The 19754-nt window shown below is 60.1% G+C and overlaps 1 protein-coding gene across 3 annotated transcripts; it reads right to left on the bottom strand.

Moving 5' to 3' along the window:
* Nucleotides 1–890: 890 nt before the first annotated feature.
* On the bottom strand, nt 891–19378 carry KCNC3 (potassium voltage-gated channel subfamily C member 3). Of its 3 annotated transcripts, none has more exons than XM_080646053.1 (6): nt 19230–19378; nt 14711–17159; nt 9761–10868; nt 7809–8000; nt 7443–7569; nt 3653–3788 (listed from the first exon to the last, which is right to left on the bottom strand). In XM_080646053.1, exons 2-5 carry the CDS (start codon nt 15590–15592, stop codon nt 7466–7468), a joined length of 2286 nt encoding a protein of 761 aa, XP_080502179.1. In that variant the 5' UTR covers nt 15593–17159; nt 19230–19378; the 3' UTR covers nt 3653–3788; nt 7443–7465. The 3 variants fall into 3 exon arrangements, with proteins under 3 accessions (XP_080502178.1, XP_080502179.1, XP_080502180.1); XM_080646054.1 differs by lacking the exon at nt 7443–7569 and adding an exon at nt 4734–4793 and having other exon boundaries at nt 3656–3788; nt 19230–19377; XM_080646052.1 differs by lacking the exon at nt 7443–7569 and having other exon boundaries at nt 891–3788; nt 19230–19375.
* Between the last annotated feature and the right edge of the window lie 376 nt (nt 19379–19754).

Here is a 19754-nt window from a genome sequence, read left to right as displayed (position 1 = left end):
GTGGCAAAGGGGTGCTTGCTGTACTCTGGCCTCTGGCTGACCTTCTAGTCTTTGCAAAACAATTGAGTCGGTGGCCATGACCGTCTATTTAAGCTGTGCTGAACACAAGACGTTTGTCTCAATTCCCAGCACAACCTCTAGAGGCGAAGATCTCATTGCTTCCCAGCACCTAGGACAGTGCCTGGCACCTAATTGGCTTTCATAATGTATTTGCTGAATGACTAGATCATGCCGTCCTGGCCTTTTTAAAAAAAACAACAACACATTTTTACCGATCTCAGAGAGGGAGACAGAAACATCAATGATGAGAGACTCATTGATCGGCTGCCTCCTGCATGCCCCCCACTGGGGATCAAGCCCACAACCCGGGCATGAGTCGTTGAACGGAATGGAACCTGGGACCCTTCGGTCCTCAGGCCACCGCTCTATCCACTGAGCCAAACAGGCCACTGAGCCAAGGTCCGTCCTGGCCTTTTAGAGTGGCAAAAGCCCAGAGCCGTCGAGACTTGCCCAAGGACACACAGCTACGAGGTTGAACCCAGGCAGACTGTCTTCATAGTCAGCGATATGGAGCGTGCTGCCCTGAGCCCCTGAGCACACCCTGGGGACCCAGGTCACTCCTCTCCTGGGGACTAGTCACCCTCACTCAGGAGCTCACATCATCCAGGTGCCCTCAGACTTCCCAGCTAGGGGTGTAGGCAGGCACCCACCCCAAATCACCAAGTGAGAGCCGGTGTTCAAGGGGATGTCTGGGCCCCCAGAATGCACACCCATGCATGCCACTTTAATCCGACCCCTGGTCTTGAAGACCCAATCCCTCTGTCGACCCCCAAAAGCTCCCCAGCCCTCCCGGGAGGCTTCCCAACACACAAACAGGACGCAGCTTTTAAATGAAAAGGAAACTTTAATTTTGGTGGGGAATGAGGGTGGGTGGAAGGGGGCATGACAGTTTTCCTTTTGGGGGGTGACATGCGGCAGCTTCTGCATTGGGCGGTTCATGCACCCAGGGTGGGCGTGGGGGAGGCTTGGGGGAGGGGCCTGTCGACCCCTCCCTCCCTGCCCTGGGGGTGGGCTGAGAAGACCCGCCATTAGCACCAGAGTTGGACGGTTTGCAGACCTCCCCTCCCCACACTGACTCCAGACACCCGCCCCCATCCCTGAGAGCGCCCCCTGGCCACCCCCCCTCCACCTGGACAGGCCAGGCTCGCCCCGCCCACATTTGAGTGAGAGAAACTTATTGCTGTGTGTGTTGGGGAGGGGAGCCGCTGAGCTCAGGAGGACCCCCGCCATCCGTCCCTCTCCCCCTGCCCCGCCCCCCGCCCCGTGCCCGTGCGTCCCGAGCGCAGGAGGGCGCCACAAGCGAGTGGGGAGCGTCATGCAGCGCATGCGTGTAGTTGCGGGCACCCTGGCGGCCGGGCGGGGGGGTGGGAAAGGGAGCGGGACGTGGAAGTCGTCCTTATAGCTCGCTCTCCCTCCCCGAATCCCGCGTTGTTTATTGACTTGGGGGATGAGAATCACGTTTTGTAGAGGCTTATAATGATCGTAGTTATTTTTAAAAGCTGAACTAAAAAGCTGGGTACGTGTGGCAGGTTGGCGAGCAGGGGGGAGACAAAGGGAAGAGGTCTGTACCCTTTGGAAAAGATCCTCACCCCCTTCCCCCGCACCGTTCGTCTTCCGTGAGGGTCTGGGGAATGGGAGGGGGGGCTTTTTTTTTTTTTTTTAAAGAAGTTAAACCCTTTGGCAATATAATCAGTCCCCACCCCCATACCCTGGTGTCTGGGGCCCCTAGCCCTTTGCCCCGCCCCGCTCCCCGCAGAACCTGCCCCACCCCTCACCCCAGATTCGCCAGGGTTTAGGGTCCGAGGGAAGGATGGGGGGGACTCAAAGTGCCCCTTGCATAGGAATCGTTGCATCAAGAATCGTGCTCAGTGACACCCCCCCAACCCTCGGGTGGGGTTCCTGAGGCTGTGGGAGCACAGGGAGGAAGGTTGCTAATTCTGTGGGCCCCCAGCTCCAAAAGGGGGGTTCTCTAAGGATTCTGGGACCGGTGTGGTCTCCAGGCTTGGGGGAGGTAGCGCATCCTTGAGCCAGGATGGGATGTGAGGAGTGATTTTCCACCCGCGGGCGTGGCGGGGCGAGGAACGCGGGGAATGGCGGGCTGGGGTCCCCGCCCAGGTGGGTGGCTGTTTCCTAAGCCTCCACGTCCCAGTGTCCATCCATTCGGCACAGTCTCTAGATGGAGACACGCGACCTAAATAAACGGCGTCCCGGCCGGCCGCGCAGCACAACCTGGACTTACTGGCCTCTGAGCGAAGCGCCGTAAAAGGCAGAACCTCTTAGGAAAGACACAAGCTTCCGGGTGCTTGTCCTCGCACTGCCTGAACCTCAGCACGTCAGAGGCACAAACACGACCCTCTGGGCAACACTGGTGTCCGTGAAGAGGGTGCCATTTAAGGGAAGACATGTTGGGGGACGGAGTTGGGCCTAAGAAACGGGGTGCCCTGGAAAGATCAGGTTCCCTGGAATTGCAGACAGGTCGGGCCCGCCTTGGAAATCCTAGCGGCAGGGGAACCTGAGGTGGATGTCCGGTGGCAGAGATTTGGGGGTGTCTGGTGGGGTTGAGGCCTGAGGATTTGGGGTGTCCAGGAAGTGTCTGAGACCGGGAAGGTTCTGGAGCATCCCAAAGGCTGAGAGTGAGCTGCAGGCTGGGGCGCCTCTTGGAGGGTTGAGGCGCCGGGATGCACTCCAGGGAGTGGCTGGCCGTGGGGCTGGGTTGAGGGCATCTGTGTGCAAGGGTTAAGTTCCAGGAGTGCGTGGTGCCAGGGCCAGTGTCAGGAATTCTGGGTGCAGGGCTCATATCCCGGGAACCTGGAGGGGTGCTGGGGAACTGTGTGTGCTAGGGCCAGACTTCCCAGGAGTTCTGGGACGGGAGGTCTGAGTCCATGCAGCAAGAACAGAGGCGAGCAGATCCCGTGGGGGTGGGGGTGGGGATGAACGGGTGCAATTCACCAGAGGGATCCATCCTCCTAAAGGCTGAGGGAGCAGCTGGCCGCAGCGCCCCGCTTCTGAGCTCAGCTCGGGTTTTTAGCTGGATGACTGTCCCTCCTTCCCCCGTATTGTCGCTAATTTTTATTTTTAATCAATGCATGATGGGCTGCCCTGGGGGGGGGGGAGGGTAGGAGGCGAGGAGACCCTCCTGCAGCCCCACCCGACCCCCTCGAGGCCCCGCCCCCTCCCAGAGTGCCCCTACCCTCAACCGCGTGGCATGCAGCCCCTGGCGCTTATTGCTGAGGTGGAGTTGGGGGAGGGGTCCAGGTTGGAGCATGCACAGTAGGGGGAGGTGCCCCCGATGTAATTGGCATAATTTGGACGTATTTACACGAGTTGATGGGAGGGTGTCCTATGGCTCATGGAGACCTGAGAAGGCTTTATTTGGGTGGGGGGAGAGTTGGAGGGCGTGGGCTTTGGCCCCTCCCCCTCCATCCTGGGGCCCAGGTGGGGGTGAGGGGCCCGGGGGTGTCTGCTGGCGTGGTCGTCTCCGTTGCATATTATTGACTTTTTGATTTTTTAAAAAACCCTTTCCCCCACCCCCAGCTCCTTTGACCTTCTTCCCTGTCACCCCCGAGTCCCCCCACAGGGGGGAGGGGAGCGCTAGAGGATGGAGGGCAAGGTTGGGGGAGCGCGGCGGGTGGCCCTGGGAGAGCCGGGGGGAGTGGCTAGGGGCGCGAGGCGCAGAGACACCCCGCTCAGGCCCGCGATGCTGCTCAGGCTGCGGGATTTCTCGTAACCTGGGGGGAGGGGCGGAAACACGGGGAGGAAGCATGGAGTAAGGGTGCAGGGGGAGGGTCCCATAGACAGAGAGACCCCAAGACAGAGGGAGGGAGGCAGGAGAGAAACAGACAGAAAGGATACCAGATGGAGAAAGAGACAGAGGCAGGGAAAGCAAGAGACAGAGAAGGCGAGAGTAGAGACGCCGGAGAGACAGAGCCGTCAGGCACCAAGACACAGCAAGACAGGGCGAGGCAGAGACGGACAGAGGCGGGCCAAGGAGATGGAGAGAGAGAGAAGTGAACAAATCGCACAGTCAGTCGCATCGAGGAGAAAGGTTCAGACATGGGGAGGGGGGAGAGACTCAGGGTTAGGAGGCAGGTGGCGCCCACCGAGCCTCCCCCACCCATCCCATCCCCACGCAGCCCGCCCCCCCCCACCCGCCCCCCGTAGGCCCCCTCATCTGAGGCATAAGGGGGGGCAGCAAGGCGGATGGTGGCAGCAGGGGCATGGGCGGGAGCTCGGGTGGAAGGCACAGGGGAGCAGCCGGGGAGGGCGCGGGCAGGGCTGCAGGGGGAGCTAACCTACTTGTAGAGGAAAGGGGCTGTGAGGGGCCGAGTGGACCGGCCACCGCCGGCAGCGCCCCTGCGGCCCCACAGCTGCAGAGCAGTCGCAGGGGCAAGGCTGGCTCACCTGAAGGCGTGGCAAGGACGTTAGGGGTCAGGGAGTTTCAATGGGAACCTTCTGACCGGAAGGTTCTAACTGTCCCGATAGCCGGGATCTAAGATGGGGTCTGAGGTCAAGGAGCAAGGGGGTGGGGGGGTGTCTCTGGGAAGCTTGGGGACGTCTGCCAGCGCCTGGGGCCTGTCTGGGCGCCAGTGTCTAGACCACAGGAGAGAGAGCCTGAGGGGTCAGAAGCCCACTACCTAGGGGACACCCCTTCCCAGCCATTCCCCATTGCTAACCTGGGGGGAAGGGGCAGGGGGGGACCGAGGGTCTCTCGAGGCCTCAGGCGGTGACAAGAGCTGGGGACAGAAATACACAGAGTCATGGCGGGGGGAGGGTGGTCACGGGAACCCCCCCAACATGGCCTCACTGTTGGGGGTCGGAGAAAAGCCGGATCTCTTCCTCCTCTCTAGTGTTTTCCGGGGGAGGGGAGCAATGAAATGGGGCGGCCAGAGACATCAAATATGGGAGGAGCTTCCGGGGTGGCTGGGGTTGGGGCGGGGAGGGAAGGAGGAAGGAGAAGGCTGGGGAGGAAGTGGAGCAGGTGTCCAGTGTTAGACTCAGGTGGCTGGTGAGGGAAGATGAGGAAGGGCGCAGTCCTGGGGCAGGTGGGGGGACACACCAGGAGGAAGGGTCTTGGGAGGAGGAGAGGGGAGCAACAGTGGAGGGTGGGCCATGGGGGGCGGGGGGAGGAGGAGGGGAAAGTGAGGAAGGGGGATCAAGGGTCCAGTCAGCCCCATCAGCTCCAGCCATTATTTGAGTTCAATGAATGGATTTTGGCATCAGAGGCAAGAGAAGCAGAGACCTCCCACCCCCAGCCCAGCCCAGCCCTCCCTCACCCCCATTCCCATCCCCCCACTCCCTCGGCCCCTCCATTCCAAGGGGCCCATCCAGACCTGAAGGAGGGGGACAAAGAGTGGGAAGGGGACTGGGTGCAAGCGGGGAGAGGGGTGAGATGGGAGCGGGGAGGGGCTGGTGATGAGATGAAAATGAAGATGGGAGTGGGGGTGCAACAAGGAGGAGGAGGGACGGAACAAGAGCCTGACAGCCCCCTCGTGGTTCTGTCTGAACCCGGAAGCCTGGGCTGTCTTCCCCACTGCTGTGGCCTGGGTCCGACCCGGCCCTCCCTGAACTCCTGTGAAACAAGGGGGCTTGGACAAGGCCGCCCTGGAGGCTCCCCAGGCCCCACTCCAGCCTCTCCTTAGGCTGCGGCGGGGATTTGGGATGGATCTCTGTTTCTAAGGAAGCGTCCGCAGGTGTTTGTGGAACGAGGAAGTGATGGATCACATTCCTTCAGGTGGTTCTTCCTCGCTCTCAAGACCAGTGACCCCCTCACGGTGGCCAAGGCCCTCCTGCTCCTTCTGCACAGGCTGTCCGCAGCCTCTCCCTTCGGCGGCTCAGCTCTGGCCTCACTTCCCTCCTGGCAATTCCGTTCAGCACCAAGCTCACCCACTTGGGACCTCAGGACCTTTGCACTTGCTGTTCCTTCTGCCTGGCGGGCCCTTTTCACCTTTAGGTTTCATGTCACCTCCAAAAGCCCTTCCACAGACCTAAGAGTGGCCAGAGGTTTTTTTTCGTTTTTTTTACTTGTTTAATTTCTGCTTCCTCCAATCAGGGGGCATCAGACTTTTCCTTAAAGGGCCAGGTAGTAGACATTTTCGGCTCTGTGAGCCACACGGTCTCTGTCCTAACTATTCCAGTCTACTCTGGGAGCATAACAGTGGCTATGTTCCAATAAAGTTTTATTTACAAAACAGCTGGCTGACAGAGCTGGCCCATGGGCTGGAGTGTGCCAACCTGCGCTGTAGAGTATAAACTCTGGGGGCAGATCCTTGCTTGGTGCAATGCTAGGTTACGGTGCCCCCAGGAGTCAGTTAAACAAATGGGTGGGTGAGTGGAGCTAGGGGTTCGCCAGGGTGGTGTGAGGGTTACAGAAGGCATGTTAAATTCCTGGCGTGTGGTAAGTGCTTGGTTGTTTGCCGAATGATTCACTGACGAACAACTCTCTCTTCACTGTGTCCCCCGACCTCCCAGGCCAGTCCCCAGCCCTTTTCCTCCTGTGCCCTCTGCCCCCTTCCTTCCTTTCTATCCCCACAGCCCTGACCGGGTTCAGGACTTGTCCTGTCCCCGTGGACCCTTGTCCTGGTCTCCTCCCAGGCCGGACCTCCAGTCGATCCCCAAGGACCCAGAGCTGACCTGCTCTCCTGGTCCCCGACAAGGTCCCGGCCCTCGGCCAGCCCTGCTTCCCTGCCTCGTGGCCCCCTCCCAGCCCACGGTCTCTGGCTTTGCTGCTTTGCTATGCTCGTCACTCTGGTCACCACTGTCTAACGGGACCACTTCTCCATCAACTACCAATTCCTTCAGAAAGCCTTCGCTGGGGCTTCCTCCTACCCGGGGCTCTGCCTGTCCCTCTTACTGTATGTATGACCTGTGCCACCTCCACATGTCACCTCAAATAGCGACTTTCTCCGACTGCATCTGCCTCTCCCCAACAGCTCCCGGGGAGGGGAGGCCCATTTTGCTGGCTGAAGTCCCGTGTGGGGACCTGTGGGTGCTAAGCTGGCCAATTCACAAGGGACTGACTGGGTGGCTGAGTCTTTCTCATCCCATCTTGCACCCTGAAGAGTATCCTGGGAGTGTACCCCGTTTTCTTGGTGGAATTTTTAAAACCCAGAAGGAGAGGCAAGGAGAGAGGCGTTGATGGGGGTGAGGATGGGTCAGTCGGGAGGGCTGGGAGGTCAGGCACATGGTGGGAAGGTTGGGGTCAGTTCCAGGGGTTAGTGAGGAGCGGGCAAGTCCGCGCAGGTGGGTGTGGGGTCAGCGTCAGGACCGAAGGTTAATTAGATGGAGCTCTTCATGGTTGAGGGGCGGGAGTCTTGGTCAGTGGGGGCTGCATGTTCTCAGGGGGGTTAGTCGAGAGGGGGGTTCAGAGGACAGGAGCTACTTACCCCGGGGGGAGGGGGTTCGTCCACTAGGGGGATATCCAGGCCGCAGCGTTGGCGTTGAGGTCGGGCAAGAAGCTTGGGGGGCCTGGCTTACGCCAGTCTGGGGGGGGCAGTGGGGGAGCACCGGTGGCTGGGGGTGGGGGAAGAGGCCAGAGGGTCGGGGTGGGGGAAATGGAGATGCAATAAAGACAGGTGAAGGGTCAGTGGTGAGGAAACTCGGGAGGGGGGGTGGTTTCTGGGAAGGAGGAGATTTGGGGCCAGGGAATGGGGAAAGGGAAGTCCATCACCTCCTCCCCCCTCCCCCTCTCCCCCCTCCCCTAGGGGAGGCGAGAGAGGGAGGGTCCCGGGGGCCAGTGGAGGGCACCTCACCTTTCCGGATGGAGCCATCAGGGGAAGGGGCGTAGTCCGTGAGCAGGAAGCAGGCTCGGTCCCGGCTGTAGCGGCCCCGGCTCCCAGGGGTGATGGGGCTCTTGTCTTCCGGGGACATGGCGGGCTGGTCAATGGCTGGGCAGTCCTCATGGGCAAGCGCAGCTGCTGCTGGGTCCCCGTTGGGGCGGGGATCTGTGTCCCAGGGTCAGACAGAGACACAAAGGAAGGAGTGAGTGTGGAAACGCAGGGTGGGGCGAGACCAGCAGGGACAGGGTGCTGGCGGACCCGGGTGCAGGAAGGTGACTAAAGGGCAGGGTGTCAGGAGATGACAGGAAGGGCTCAGTTGGGAGCAGGGTGTTAGGGGGCATGGCTGGTGGATTTGGGGAGCAGGTCACTGGGGAAGGATGTTGAGTTTTGGGGTGTTTTTTTTTTAACCCTCACCTGAGGATATTTTTCCATTGATTTTTAGAGAGTGGAAGGGTAAGGGGGAGCAGGAGAGAGAGAGAGAAACATCGATGTGAGAGAGACATACCGATTGCTTGCCTCCTGCACACAGGGGATCAAGCTGCAACCCAGGTATGTGCCCTTGACTGAGAATTGAACCCGAGAGCTTGAACCCGAGCACAAGCTGACACTCTAACCACTGGGCAACACCAGCCAAGGCGGAAGGGTGTTGCCTTTTGAGGACAACAGGGTAGGCAGAGGTGGCTAGGGGACAGGGTTGGATGAGGGTGAGTGGAGGAGGGTGCTGAGTGCTAGTCAGGCCAGGTGCCAGGGCTGGGAAGGGCAGGCTGGGGTTGGGTGCTGGGCATTTGGAGGGATGGGTGGGGGAGGACATGGGTAAGTGGGGGCTGGGAAGCAAGCTGGAAGCTGGGAAGTGGGCTGGGACACAGTGTTGGGGGGTCGTTGGGTCAAGTGAACTGTCAGGCAGGACTGGGGTAGGGTGTTGGGTTGGTAGGGTGTTGGTTTGGGGTAGATGGCTGGGGCGCTGGAAAGGACACAGTGGGGAAGGGTTAAGGAGGTGACAGATGAGGGAGGGGGGAGTGGGGGTCCCCAGGCTCTGACTCGGGCTATTTTTAATTGGTGTGAAACTGGGTCAGTGGCTGAGGGAGCAAGATGGGGGCCGGGCGGCCCAGCTCCCTTTCTTGACCTACTTAAGACATGGGGGTGGGGCCCACCAGCCTCTCCCTCCTCCCAGACTGACACCCCAATCACTGCCTCTGAGGCAGCTCCCCTGGGGGAGGCACAGGCACAGGCTCAGGCTCAGGCACAGTCCACTGCTCTGTCTCCCTGGTCTCACCTCCTCCTCTTGGCAGCATCTCTCTGAATCTCTCGGACCCTCTCTGTAGAGCCCGAGTCTGGGCCTTGGGTCCCAAGTCACTGCCCTGTCACGTGGCCTTTCCACTCTCTGACCGGCCTCCCCTAGACACTCTCGGACTCTTCGTTTCAGTTTGAAGTCTTACTTCCTCTCTTGGTCTCACTGTTATTCAAGCCTGAACTCTCTGCTGCTGCCCCCTCACCGCTCTCTCCGTCTCTGCCCCCCATCCCTTCTCAGGGACAATCGCGTAGTTTCAGACTCTGTGGCTTTTGGGCCATTCTCTCAGGCTCTCCTCCGGGAAGCTCAGATGCTGAAACCATCTCTTGGTCTCCTCTCTGGCCAGCCCAGGTTCACGTACGCGACCCTCTCCCCCTGGGTCCCTCTGAATACTCTGGCTACAAGTCCGTTTCTCCCCAAAACCGGCTTTCACGTGAAATATCTCTCTGTCATTGTCTATTTCTGTGCCACTTCTCTGGCCTCAGCAATTGCTATTCACTTTTCTCTCCCCTCTCTGTTGCTGACCATCCCGTCTTTCTGAACCTCGGCACCCACCTCCTGCCCCCCTCAAAACCACCCCATCTCCTCCCACGCATCTCCGCCGGTGCCCCCACAGCCCCTCATGCCCCCTCCTCACCTGCCCGGTTGATCTCAATCACTTCCTCCTGAGCCAACGGGCAAGGCTCCCCGGGGGCTGGCAGAGGGGGCAGCCCCATGATCCCGAGCCCACCCGCTCCCCCCCTGAGCAGCCCGGGGTGCGAGTGGGGCCCCGGAGGGTAGGCCCCAGCCATAGTCACCCCCATGGAGGGCGGGGTGATGGGAGGCGGGGGGCTGATACCACCACTGCCATGGTGAGGGGGAGGCAGGGGCGGCAATGGCGGGTCAGGCTTGCAGTAATTGGGTGAGCCGGGCAGCGGGGGCCGGGGGATGTGTTTATTCTTCTTCTTGGGCAGCTTCTGCTTGGCCATGGCCAGCGAGTAGTACATGCCAAAGTTGTTGACAATGACGGGCACCGGCATGGCGATGGTGAGCACCCCCGCCAGGGCACACAGCGCCCCGACCAGCATCCCCGACCACGTCTTGGGGTACATGTCTCCGTAGCCCAGGGTTGTCATGGTAACCACGGCCCACCAGAAGCCAATGGGGATGTTCTTGAAGTAGGTGTGGTTGGAGCCCAGGATGTCGTCCGGGTCAGCGCCGATGCGCTCGGCGTAGTAGATCATGGTGGCGAAGATGAGCACGCCCAGCGCCAGGAAGATGATGAGCAGCAGGAACTCGTTGGTGCTGGCGCGCAGCGTGTGGCCCAGCACGCGCAGCCCCACGAAGTGCCGCGTGAGCTTGAAGATGCGCAGGATGCGCACGAAGCGGACGACCCGCAGGAAGCCCAGCACGTCCTTGGCGGCCTTGGAGCTGAGGCCCGACAGGCCCACCTCCAGATAGAAGGGCAGGATGGCCACGCAGTCGATGATGTTGAGGCTGCTCTTGAGAAATTCCACCTTGTCCGGGCAGAAGGTGATGCGCATGAGGAACTCGAAGGTGAACCAGACCACGCACACGCCCTCCACGTAGGTCAGGAAGGGCTCCGTCTCCACCTCGATGTTGGTGATGTTCTCCGGGGGGGCCCCGGGGATCGGGGAGGCCTGCGTCACCGTCTTGTTGATGATGTGGATGAAGCCCTCGTGGGTCTCCAGGCAAAAGGTGGTGATGGAGATGAGGATGAAGAAGAGGGAGGCGAAGGCCACATACTGCGGGGCAGGTGGGAAGAGAGAAGGCAAAAGGTGACCCGGGCATCTGGTCACCTAGCCACCTCCACAGGACCCTCCCCGTGGCTCCTTTCCCAGCCCAAATGCTTCCCGCTCCCCACTAAAGCTGCAGAAGGGAAGGCAGAGGGTCAGGCAGCTGTCCCCCGGCTCGGGAGAGGAGCTGGCCCCAGTAGCCGCAGCACATGAGCAACTTCTGTCCTGAAAACAGCAATTGCTGGCCTCATGCTCTGTCGCCTAGACCACCCCCCCTCCGGTTCCCCGTGTCAATCTCTGGGCTCAGGTGAGACAGATCACTCACCCTCTATATCTCAGAGGGTTTGGAGGTGGGCCTGGAGCTGAGAGAAGGGGAAGGGGGGAAGGTGAAATCATGAGGTGCTAACAGTAAAATCTTGGGTTTGAATCCAGCTTTCCCGCTGCCTAACTTGGGCAAAGCAATTAAGCTTCCCAAACCTCAAGTTTTTACAGGATTATTACGAGGATTACATTAGGTGAGCAGACAAAAAGCGTAGCCGCAAAAACAGTGTTTGGCCCAGTGTCTGGAACCCAGTGTCTGGAACCCAGTAAGGTCTGAGCTCTTAGGAGGCCATGGGGGCATCAGTTAGTGGGGGGCAAGGAGCCAGGGTTTAAGGACCTGGTGCCAATGTCTGTGCCCCAGAAAAGTGAGAAGGCTGGGTGAGGCCCTTACCCAAGAGAGCAGGACAGGGGTGGAACCACAAAGTGAAGGGAGGTGTTAGGGCCCTGAAGGTGGAAGGAAGTGAAGTGTCAAGTCTGCAAAAGGGGAGGGGGTACAGATGAAGAGAGGTGGGGTTTAAGGCTCTCAAAAGTAAGGGAGGGTCAGGGACCTGGACCTTGGGGAAAGGGCAGGACTAGGGCCAAAGAAAGGTGAGCGGCTTCTCAGAGGCGCAGAGGATTGCGAGTGGAGGCGAGCCTGGTCATTTCAGTTTGGGGGAGGACTAGAACCCTGCCCAACAACCTTGTGGGATTTGATGAAAGCCTTGAGGAAGGGAGAGGGCGGGTCAAGATCTCGGAGAAGGGGATGGATGAGGCCCCTGGAGATGATAGTGGGCTATGAAGCTAGTCCTCTGAGAGGGAAGGGAATGAGTGTTGAGGCAAAGAGGAGGCTTTAATCAGATGGAGAGAGGAGGCGGAAGGGCCTGGGGTGCAGAGAAAAGAGGGGGGCCAGGGTCAGGCTGCAGAGACCCTAAACCTTGGACTGAGGGTCAGCAGGTGCCCTCTCTGCCCCGCCCCCTCTCCGTTTCTCCGCAGTGGTTTAAGAGGCCACAGGCCGCCGCAGAGCGCATGCCTGGAGCTCCCCCGCCCGCCCCGAGCCGGGCGCGCGGCGCAGGCTGCGGCACCGCAGTGGGGGCGGGCCGGCCGGGCCGGGGGGCGGGGCGCGGCGACCAGCACCACGGACAGCTCCCCCGCCGCAGTGCGCAGCCGCAGCAGCCGGGAGCCGCCTTAACCCCTTCGGGGCCGCTACTGAGCGGGCGGTGCGCAGCCGCAGTGCCGCCGCTTCACAGCTGGAGGCCGCGGGCCCGGAGCTAGCTTAACTCCTTCCCTCCCAGGACACAGAAAGGAAGGTGGGCTCTCGCAGTGCACAGTCGTAGAGGCTGCACAGCGTGGGGACTGGTTTAACCCCCTGCCCCCAGATGGTTCAAAAGCAGAGTAGGACCTGAAGTCCCTGTAAGGAAAGGAGAGATTACGAAGAAGGGAGTGTATGTGTGTGTGTTGGGAGGCTGGGCGAGGGGGATAGGTAGACACCCTCCACTTTTCATTGGTCTTAGCTCCTACCTCTACCAAGCTATCTACTTGGAAGCTGAAAGTGATTGGCACGCTGTGGGCACTCAAAAAATATTTGCAGAGTAAATGAGTGACCCCCCTCCCCTCATAGCTGTCCCGGACTTCTAGCCTCACCTCAGGACCCTTCAGTGGGGTAGCAAGAAGGAAGGGCACCCCAGGCCATGGGGGGAAAAGAGCCCTCAGAAGCTTGAGGGGGCATCTAGGGCCATGTCCCTTCCGTACCTCGTCCTCCTCACCTATCCCCACCCAACCCCAAATCTCGCCAACTCAGCGCTTCCTGGGGACCAAACTTTATGCGGTGCCTCCGGGCCCCCCTCCCCCTTGTTCCCTCCCCCAGCGTGAATGCGGCACTGCGGTTCCGTGTCCTTCCCAGCTCAGGACGCGGCACGGTGGGGGGAAGGGGCCCGCACGGCTCCTCATGGTGTTTGTGTCCCCAGGAGGCTAGGAGGGGTCCCTGAAGTCGCTACCCTTTCCCTCTAATTCCCCCCATTTTGAACTGCTCTCCTCTCTTCCAACACGGGGAGGAAGTTAGGATGAGAAAGGGAGAACTAGGGGGAAGGGTAGCTATTTAGCCTAGGAAGTTAGGAATGTTTAAAGTTATAAAAGTTTTTGGGGGAAGTAAAGGGAGCTGAGGGGTGAGAGGGGAGTCTGGAATTTCAAGGAGATAAGACTGGAGGGGGTGCGCTCTTTGTTCACCTTGGGGATGGGGGAGAAGCTAAGGCGCTCAATCCAGGGCTTTGGACTGAGTGTGTGTGTTGGGGGGGGGGCGGGTCTTGGGAAAAGGGGAGCGAGCAGGGCTGGGGTCACGAGGAAAGATACCAAGGCAGGGAAGAAGTAGGAACTGTTTTGAGAAGAAAGTTTTGGGGCTGATAACTTGAGGGAGGTCCCAAGGATTAAGCTTAGGTAAAGTTCTGCAGCAGAAGAAAAAGTCATTTATCTACTAGGAAAGTGGCTGGGAGGTTGGGGGGCAAGGGGGTTGTCCCAGAGAGAGGGAGTGGGCTGTGCACTAAATGATGGAAAGGAGAAGCTGGGAGAATCTGGGGGTGAAGAGGAGGCATTCTGGAGAGCATATTGGAGGCTCTGAAGGGGACAAGCATATTGGAGGGGGGGGGCGGTCAGGAGAAACTGAGGAGTGGGAAAGGCTCTGGGGAAGTCTCGAGCTTTATAGGAAAGTCCTTGGGATGGGAATTGGCTTGGAGGATGCAGGAAGGGACTTGAACAGAGGGGTCCAGAAGGTCCCACGAGTAAAAATGTCCCAAGATTTATTGTTGCAGTGAGGGGGAGGGGGAGGTGTCCTAGCCAGAGCAAGTGGTTTGGAGGTTCAGAGGGGTCCAGGAGGCTCTGAAACTGGGGTGCTGGAGTCTTCTGAGACTTTGAGGGCAGAGGAGTTCAAAAATAGCCAGGAGAATCTAACTTGGAGGGGGTCAGGGAGAGAGGCAAAGGGAAAAGGCATCAGGGAGCTGTTGGGAGAGTCTGAGGAAGCTGGGGTGGGGGGGTGCAGGAGGGGATCTGCAGGGGGCAAAGGAAGGGAGGCAGTTTTCACAGAGCTTGGAACACTTTGAGGGGTAGCAAAGGATGTCTCCTAAGGGTCTGGAGAAGGTCCAAGAAACTGAGGGCTGAGGAAAGGTCTTCTGAGGGTCTGAGGGTGCCCAAGAGAAGTGATAAGGCGCTTAGAGGGGTTCCGGTGACTGAGGGCCGGGGAAAGGTCTTCTGAAGGTCTCCCCGGTCCAGGAAAGGTGGGGGTGAGGTTGTTCAGAGGAGCCCAGGAGGAAGTTCCTAAGGGTCTAGGCAGGGTGATGTAGAGAAGCGGGGTGAGGTTTGAAGGGATCTGGGGGATCTGAAGGTTGGAGAAACGTCTTCTGAGGATCTGAGGATGGCCAGGACAGGGGGTGTGTTCCAAGGAGTGCGGAGTCCCAGGAGGGGCTGGAATGCCCCTGGGAATCTGAGGGTTGTATGGGGCGCTCCTGGGGGTCTGGGAGCGCGTGGGGAGGGGTGAGGGATGGGGGCTCCAACAGCGTGCTCACCCTGGCTGCCCGCGACGAGTAGGGGTCCTCGAAGAGCGCCCACACGCGAGGTTGCCAGCGGCGCCACCACGTGCCGCCTGCGCCGCCCGCGCCCCCTGGCGGTCCCCCGGCGCCGCCGCCCGCTTCCTGGAAGCAGAGGCGCTTGAGTTCGCCGCCCGCGCCGTCCAGGCCGCCGCCGCCCACGCCCGCCTCGTCGTCCAGGCCCGCGTCGTGGGTGCCCGCGGCGTTGGAAGCGTTGGCGCCGCCCGCAGAGTCGGGCGCCTCGAAGGAGTCGAGCGCCTCTTCAGCATCGCGGTGCTGCCGGTAGGTCATCCAGCAGCAGGCCTCCACGTCGGTCTCGTCGATGCCCCAGAAGCCGAGCTCCTCCTCGAACAGCGGCCCGCACACGTCGGACGGGCAGTGCAGCTTGCCGGTGCGGTAGTAGTTGAGCACGTAGGCGAAGACGCCCGGGTGCCGATCGAAGAAGAACTCGTCAGTGCCGGGGTCGTAGTCGAAGCGCGCTGCCGCCTCAGGCTCCGTCAGGCAGGCCAGCCGCGTCCCCGGTAGGGTGCGCAGCGTCGAGCGGTACGTCTCATGGCGCACGCCGCCCACGTTGATCACGATCTTGCCGCTGTCGCCACCGCCGCCGCTGTGCCGCCCCATGGCCGCCGCCGGCAGCCCGGGGCATGGCTCGGCGCGCCGGTCCCCGGGCCCGCGGGATGCCGGGGCGCCCGCCGGGGACGCGGCGGGGCCGGGCTGCGCAGGCTGCTGCTGCTGCTGCAGCGGCGGCGGCGGCGGTGGCGGCGGCGGAGGGGAGTCGGGAGGCTGCGGCGGTTGTGCGGTCTGCTGCTTGCTGGCCCCCTGGCGCCCGCGGAAGGACGAGACGCAGACTGAGCTCAGCATTGGACGGGGGGCGGGGCTGGAGGGGCGGGTCCTCGGTGGGCGGGGACTCAGGGGAACGACAGACGTGATTGGGTGGGGGAAAACTATAAATGGAGGGGCGGGGCCTAAATAGGGTAGCAACGAAAGTGATTGGCCTGGAGGGTGGTGGGGCGGAGTTGAAGCAGAGAGAGAGGAGGGCTGGGACTCTAACCCGGCCGAGCTGAATGGGGCGGAGCAGCAAATGAAACAGACCGATTGGATCTTTCTGAAAACAGGGGCGGGCGAGGTGTTAAAGAAGGCGGGACGCACCGCTAATGTAGGTGGCTTGGCAGCACAGAGAACGAAGGAGGCGGGGTTAGATATAACTGAAAAAAGGATGGGCGGAGCAGAGCAAAGGGACAAGTGCAAACTATTTAAAGAGGAAGGACTGGCCGTGACAGACTGAGCTAGGGGGCGGGGCCACGATAGGAGAGACCATTCTGATTGGACAGAGAAGGGGGCCCGAACCTAAAGAGTGGATAAGCAGAATCTGGTGGGGAAGGACAGATGGAGACTGTGGGGCTGGGCTCCTAACATTGCTTGGACTGGAAAGGGCGGATCTTAAAAAGAGGCGGGGTTGAAAAAAATACAGTAGAAACTTCTTGATTGGTCTGGAGAGTGAGGAGACGGGACTAAACGAAGGCGGGAGCTGGAAATGGAGAGTGGAGAGTACAGTCTCGAGAAATGGGGCTAGGCTGCTGGACTGAAAGGGGACAGGGCGGGGGTTCCAGGAACTGAAACCCAGTGAGAAGGGGAGGAGATGAGCGAGCCCTGTAAACCTGAAAGCGTCTGGCTAGGAATACCCGTCGGGGCAAGGTAAAGAAGGGGCGGGGCCGGGCTGCAAACTTGGCCTAATTAGATGGGGCTGGACCGGGATAATTAGTGTCAGGATTGAGGAAGGTGGACGGGGTCTTAGAATGGTAGAAAACCTCTTGAATGAGATGAGGGAAGACGAGACTAAGGGAGGAGCGAGGCTTTGAGGGGCTTGAAAGCAACTAGGCTAGTCTGGGGCTAGGCAAGGCTAAGAGAGGGTAAAGAACGGGAGATGGGGATGCTAAGGGACCTGTGAAGAGTACGAAGCTACCAGGCTGCAAGGGGGTGGGAGGACCTGGAACGGGGAGAGAGTTCTAAGGGTCAATAGGGACTTAGAGGGCGGGGCGAAAACTTGCAACTGGTGAGGGAAAGAAGACAAGGTCTGGATAACGGCAGACTGCAGAGAAGAGGTCTAAAGGATGGATAAGGACTGGTGAAGAAGGAGCCCTGAGGAAGGAAGAGAGGAGAAACCCAAGCGCCAGGAAGCACAGTGGCGGAAGCAATAGGCGGGGCCCATAGGAAATAGGGCGTGGTGAAGTGCGAGTCCTGGTGGGAGGAGAGAGATGGAGTGGGCGGGGCTAATGGTGGGCGGGGCCAGAACCAGGTCTACTGTCCCGGAGCGGGCGGCCCGGCTCCCCAGGCGGTCCTAGCGGGCGGGTGACAGGGCGCAGGCGCAGGCGCAGGGCTGGGGCGGGGCCAGCGGCTGCGGCGGGGCTGCGGCGTGAGGAGGCGGTGCCTGTGGGAGCGGAGGGGGCGGATCAGGGGCTGTGGGGTTCCTCCCGCTGCTGTGTCCCTGGCCTGCCGCCTCCTTCTGCAGGTGCGGCGGCTGGTTCGTATCGCCCACCACTCCCCCAATCTACCCCCGCTCCCATTTCTGTGTTTCTTTTTAGCCCCTTCCTCTAAATATTTGTCCTCCCGTCTCTGCTCTCACACTTCTAAGTCTCCCTCCCTCTGGGTCGCTGTCCCATTGCTTTCTGAATGTGTCCCCCTTCTTCAGAGTCTTTGCCCCTCTTCTAAGCCTCAGTATCCTCTCCCACCGCCCTATCTCGGTATTCCCAACCCCAGTCTCTTTCTGTTGGTCTTTATACCTTTTCCTTGGGACTTGCCTTTCTCTCTGGGCCTCTGCCCGTGCCCGCCCCCTTCCCGGTCCTCTGTCCCTCCTCTTTGTTTCTCTGTCCTACACTGCTCCCCACCCCAGGCTTTATTCTCCCACTCTCTGGATCTCTGCCCATTCATCTGGGTCTGTCCCCATCACCCTTGTTATCTGGCCTCCCTCCCTGTGCCTTTCCCCCTCCTCTGTCTCCACACTCCCCCACTGCCTTTTCTCTTTCTGCCCTTTCTCTTTCTGTCTGTCCCCATCCACTGGTCTCTATTACCCGCCTCCCAGGTCTTTTCACCCTCCTCTGAGTCTCTGTCCTCCTCTCTTTGCCTGCACTTCTTTGGGATTCAGTCCCGCTGTCCTTCCCTGTCTCTGGACCTCTGGGCATTTTTTTCAGGCTCCCCCACCCCCACCCCATCATCCCCTCTAACCCCCATCCTGGCCAGGACACCAGGCTGCGTCACTGCAGGGAGCTGCAGAAGTGGGGCTTGTCCTGCAGACCAGAGAGGTAGTTCCCATCACCACTCAGACCCTGGGCTCCCCAATGCCCCTGATTCCATAACCTCCAGTCCTGAAGACCCCGACAGGACCCAGGAGGGCAGAGAAAAGACGTTGGGGCTTCCTACTCCTCTCTGCCCCAAATTCTGGTGTATCCCCAGGCAAAAGCAGTGACTCCTGAGGTGAGGGATTGGGCTTGGGTTGAATGAGGCTCTGGGCAAGTCATGGGGTTTGGTAGGCACTAGGGGCTGGGGGTAGGGGCTAGGATAAGGACCTTAGTCAGCTATCCACCCTTATCCTTCCCTCCCCACCCCCCCATGCTACTTTTATTTTCTGCTTTTGACAGCAGCTAGGCAGGGGATCAAGTTACCAAATCAGCGTTTTTTTTTGCAAAGGTCAGGTGTGTGAGAAAGTGCGGGCTGGGGTGGAGGTGGAGGGCTGGATAGGGGAATGTATGGCATGAGACCCTGGAATAGACACCATGAGAGGCGGGAGGCGGCCTGGGGCCAGGAGTAACAGGATGGTCCAGACTCCATCAGGCCCTGAAATTGGATGCCGTCACTCCCTCATGGCTGTCCCCAGGCCTCGCCAGAGTATGTGGGGGATTTGTGAGCTCGGATTCTCCACCCATGCAGGGACGGGGGTGGGGGGTGCTTCTGGAGGCACAATGAGGGCTCCGTTACGAGACACTAGCCTCGCAAACAGACCAGTGCAAGTGGACTTGATTTTTGGCCACTGGCATCAGTTTGGGGCAGGCCAATGTCTGTCTGCCTCTTTAGATCATTTCCCCACCCCTTCTCCTTCCCAAACCATCCTTTCCCAGGTCCTCAAGGCACAAAATTCCTGAAAGCTCCAAACTTCCACCTGTCATCCTCTGCATCCCTTCCTAACTCTCCCTTCCCCATTCCCCAAAGCCCTGGAATTGGGGGACTTCTAGGATATTGTTTCTTCTCCCCATTCCCATCGGTTCCAAATCCAGGAAAGAAGGTCTCCCGAATACTAAGCTGACCACGATCCTTGGTCCCCCGAGACCTTCCAAATACCTTGCCTGCTCCCCCCACCCCCAAAAAAAAAAGATCGTTACTGAGCGGGAATCTCTCCGCTGTAATTTTTGAGTCCCCGTTTCCCGAGTCCCCCGCCTCCACAACTAGGATTTGGGCTGTCTCACCGCCCCTGTTCCCTGAGCCTTCTACCCCTCTCTGTACTCACCCCAAGTCGAGGCGGGGCGGGGATGGGGGAATCCGGGGCTGGCGATGGGGGAGGGGTGACCCAGCTCTGGGCCGCAAAAGGCTGCGTAGGGGGAGTGACATCATCGCCGGAGGAGGGGCAGCACAGCGCCCCCAACCCAGGGGCTTCATGCTCCGCCTTTATGGGGTCCGAGAACCCAAGAGGAGAGAGGAGGAACAGGAGATAAAGTCTGCGGGAACGATATCCCCTCCCCTTAGAATAAGAATCGGAAAACTCTTGACGATATCATCCAACCCCCATTGCCACCTGTCGCTGCCGCCGCGACCTGTCGCCTCCCACGCATGTTGTGTCTGCGCCCGCCCCCAAGGCCGTGAACACAGCCCGAAATACAACGTCCGTGATGCTCCGCGATGCCGGGAGCCTTTGACGAGAGGGCGTGTAGGCGCAGAGCTTCATGGGACTCGTAGTGTAAGACACCCACACCAGTGTGAGCCCTGAAGAAAAGGAGCGATACTTTTATTTTTCCTTTTCTCAACTACAGAGAGC

This window comes from Plecotus auritus (genome assembly GCF_963455305.1).
Source record: "Plecotus auritus genome assembly, chromosome: 10".
NCBI lineage: Eukaryota > Metazoa > Chordata > Mammalia > Chiroptera > Vespertilionidae > Plecotus > Plecotus auritus.
Note: the sequence above shows the minus strand (reverse complement) of the source record. Positions and strands in the feature narration are given on the sequence as shown.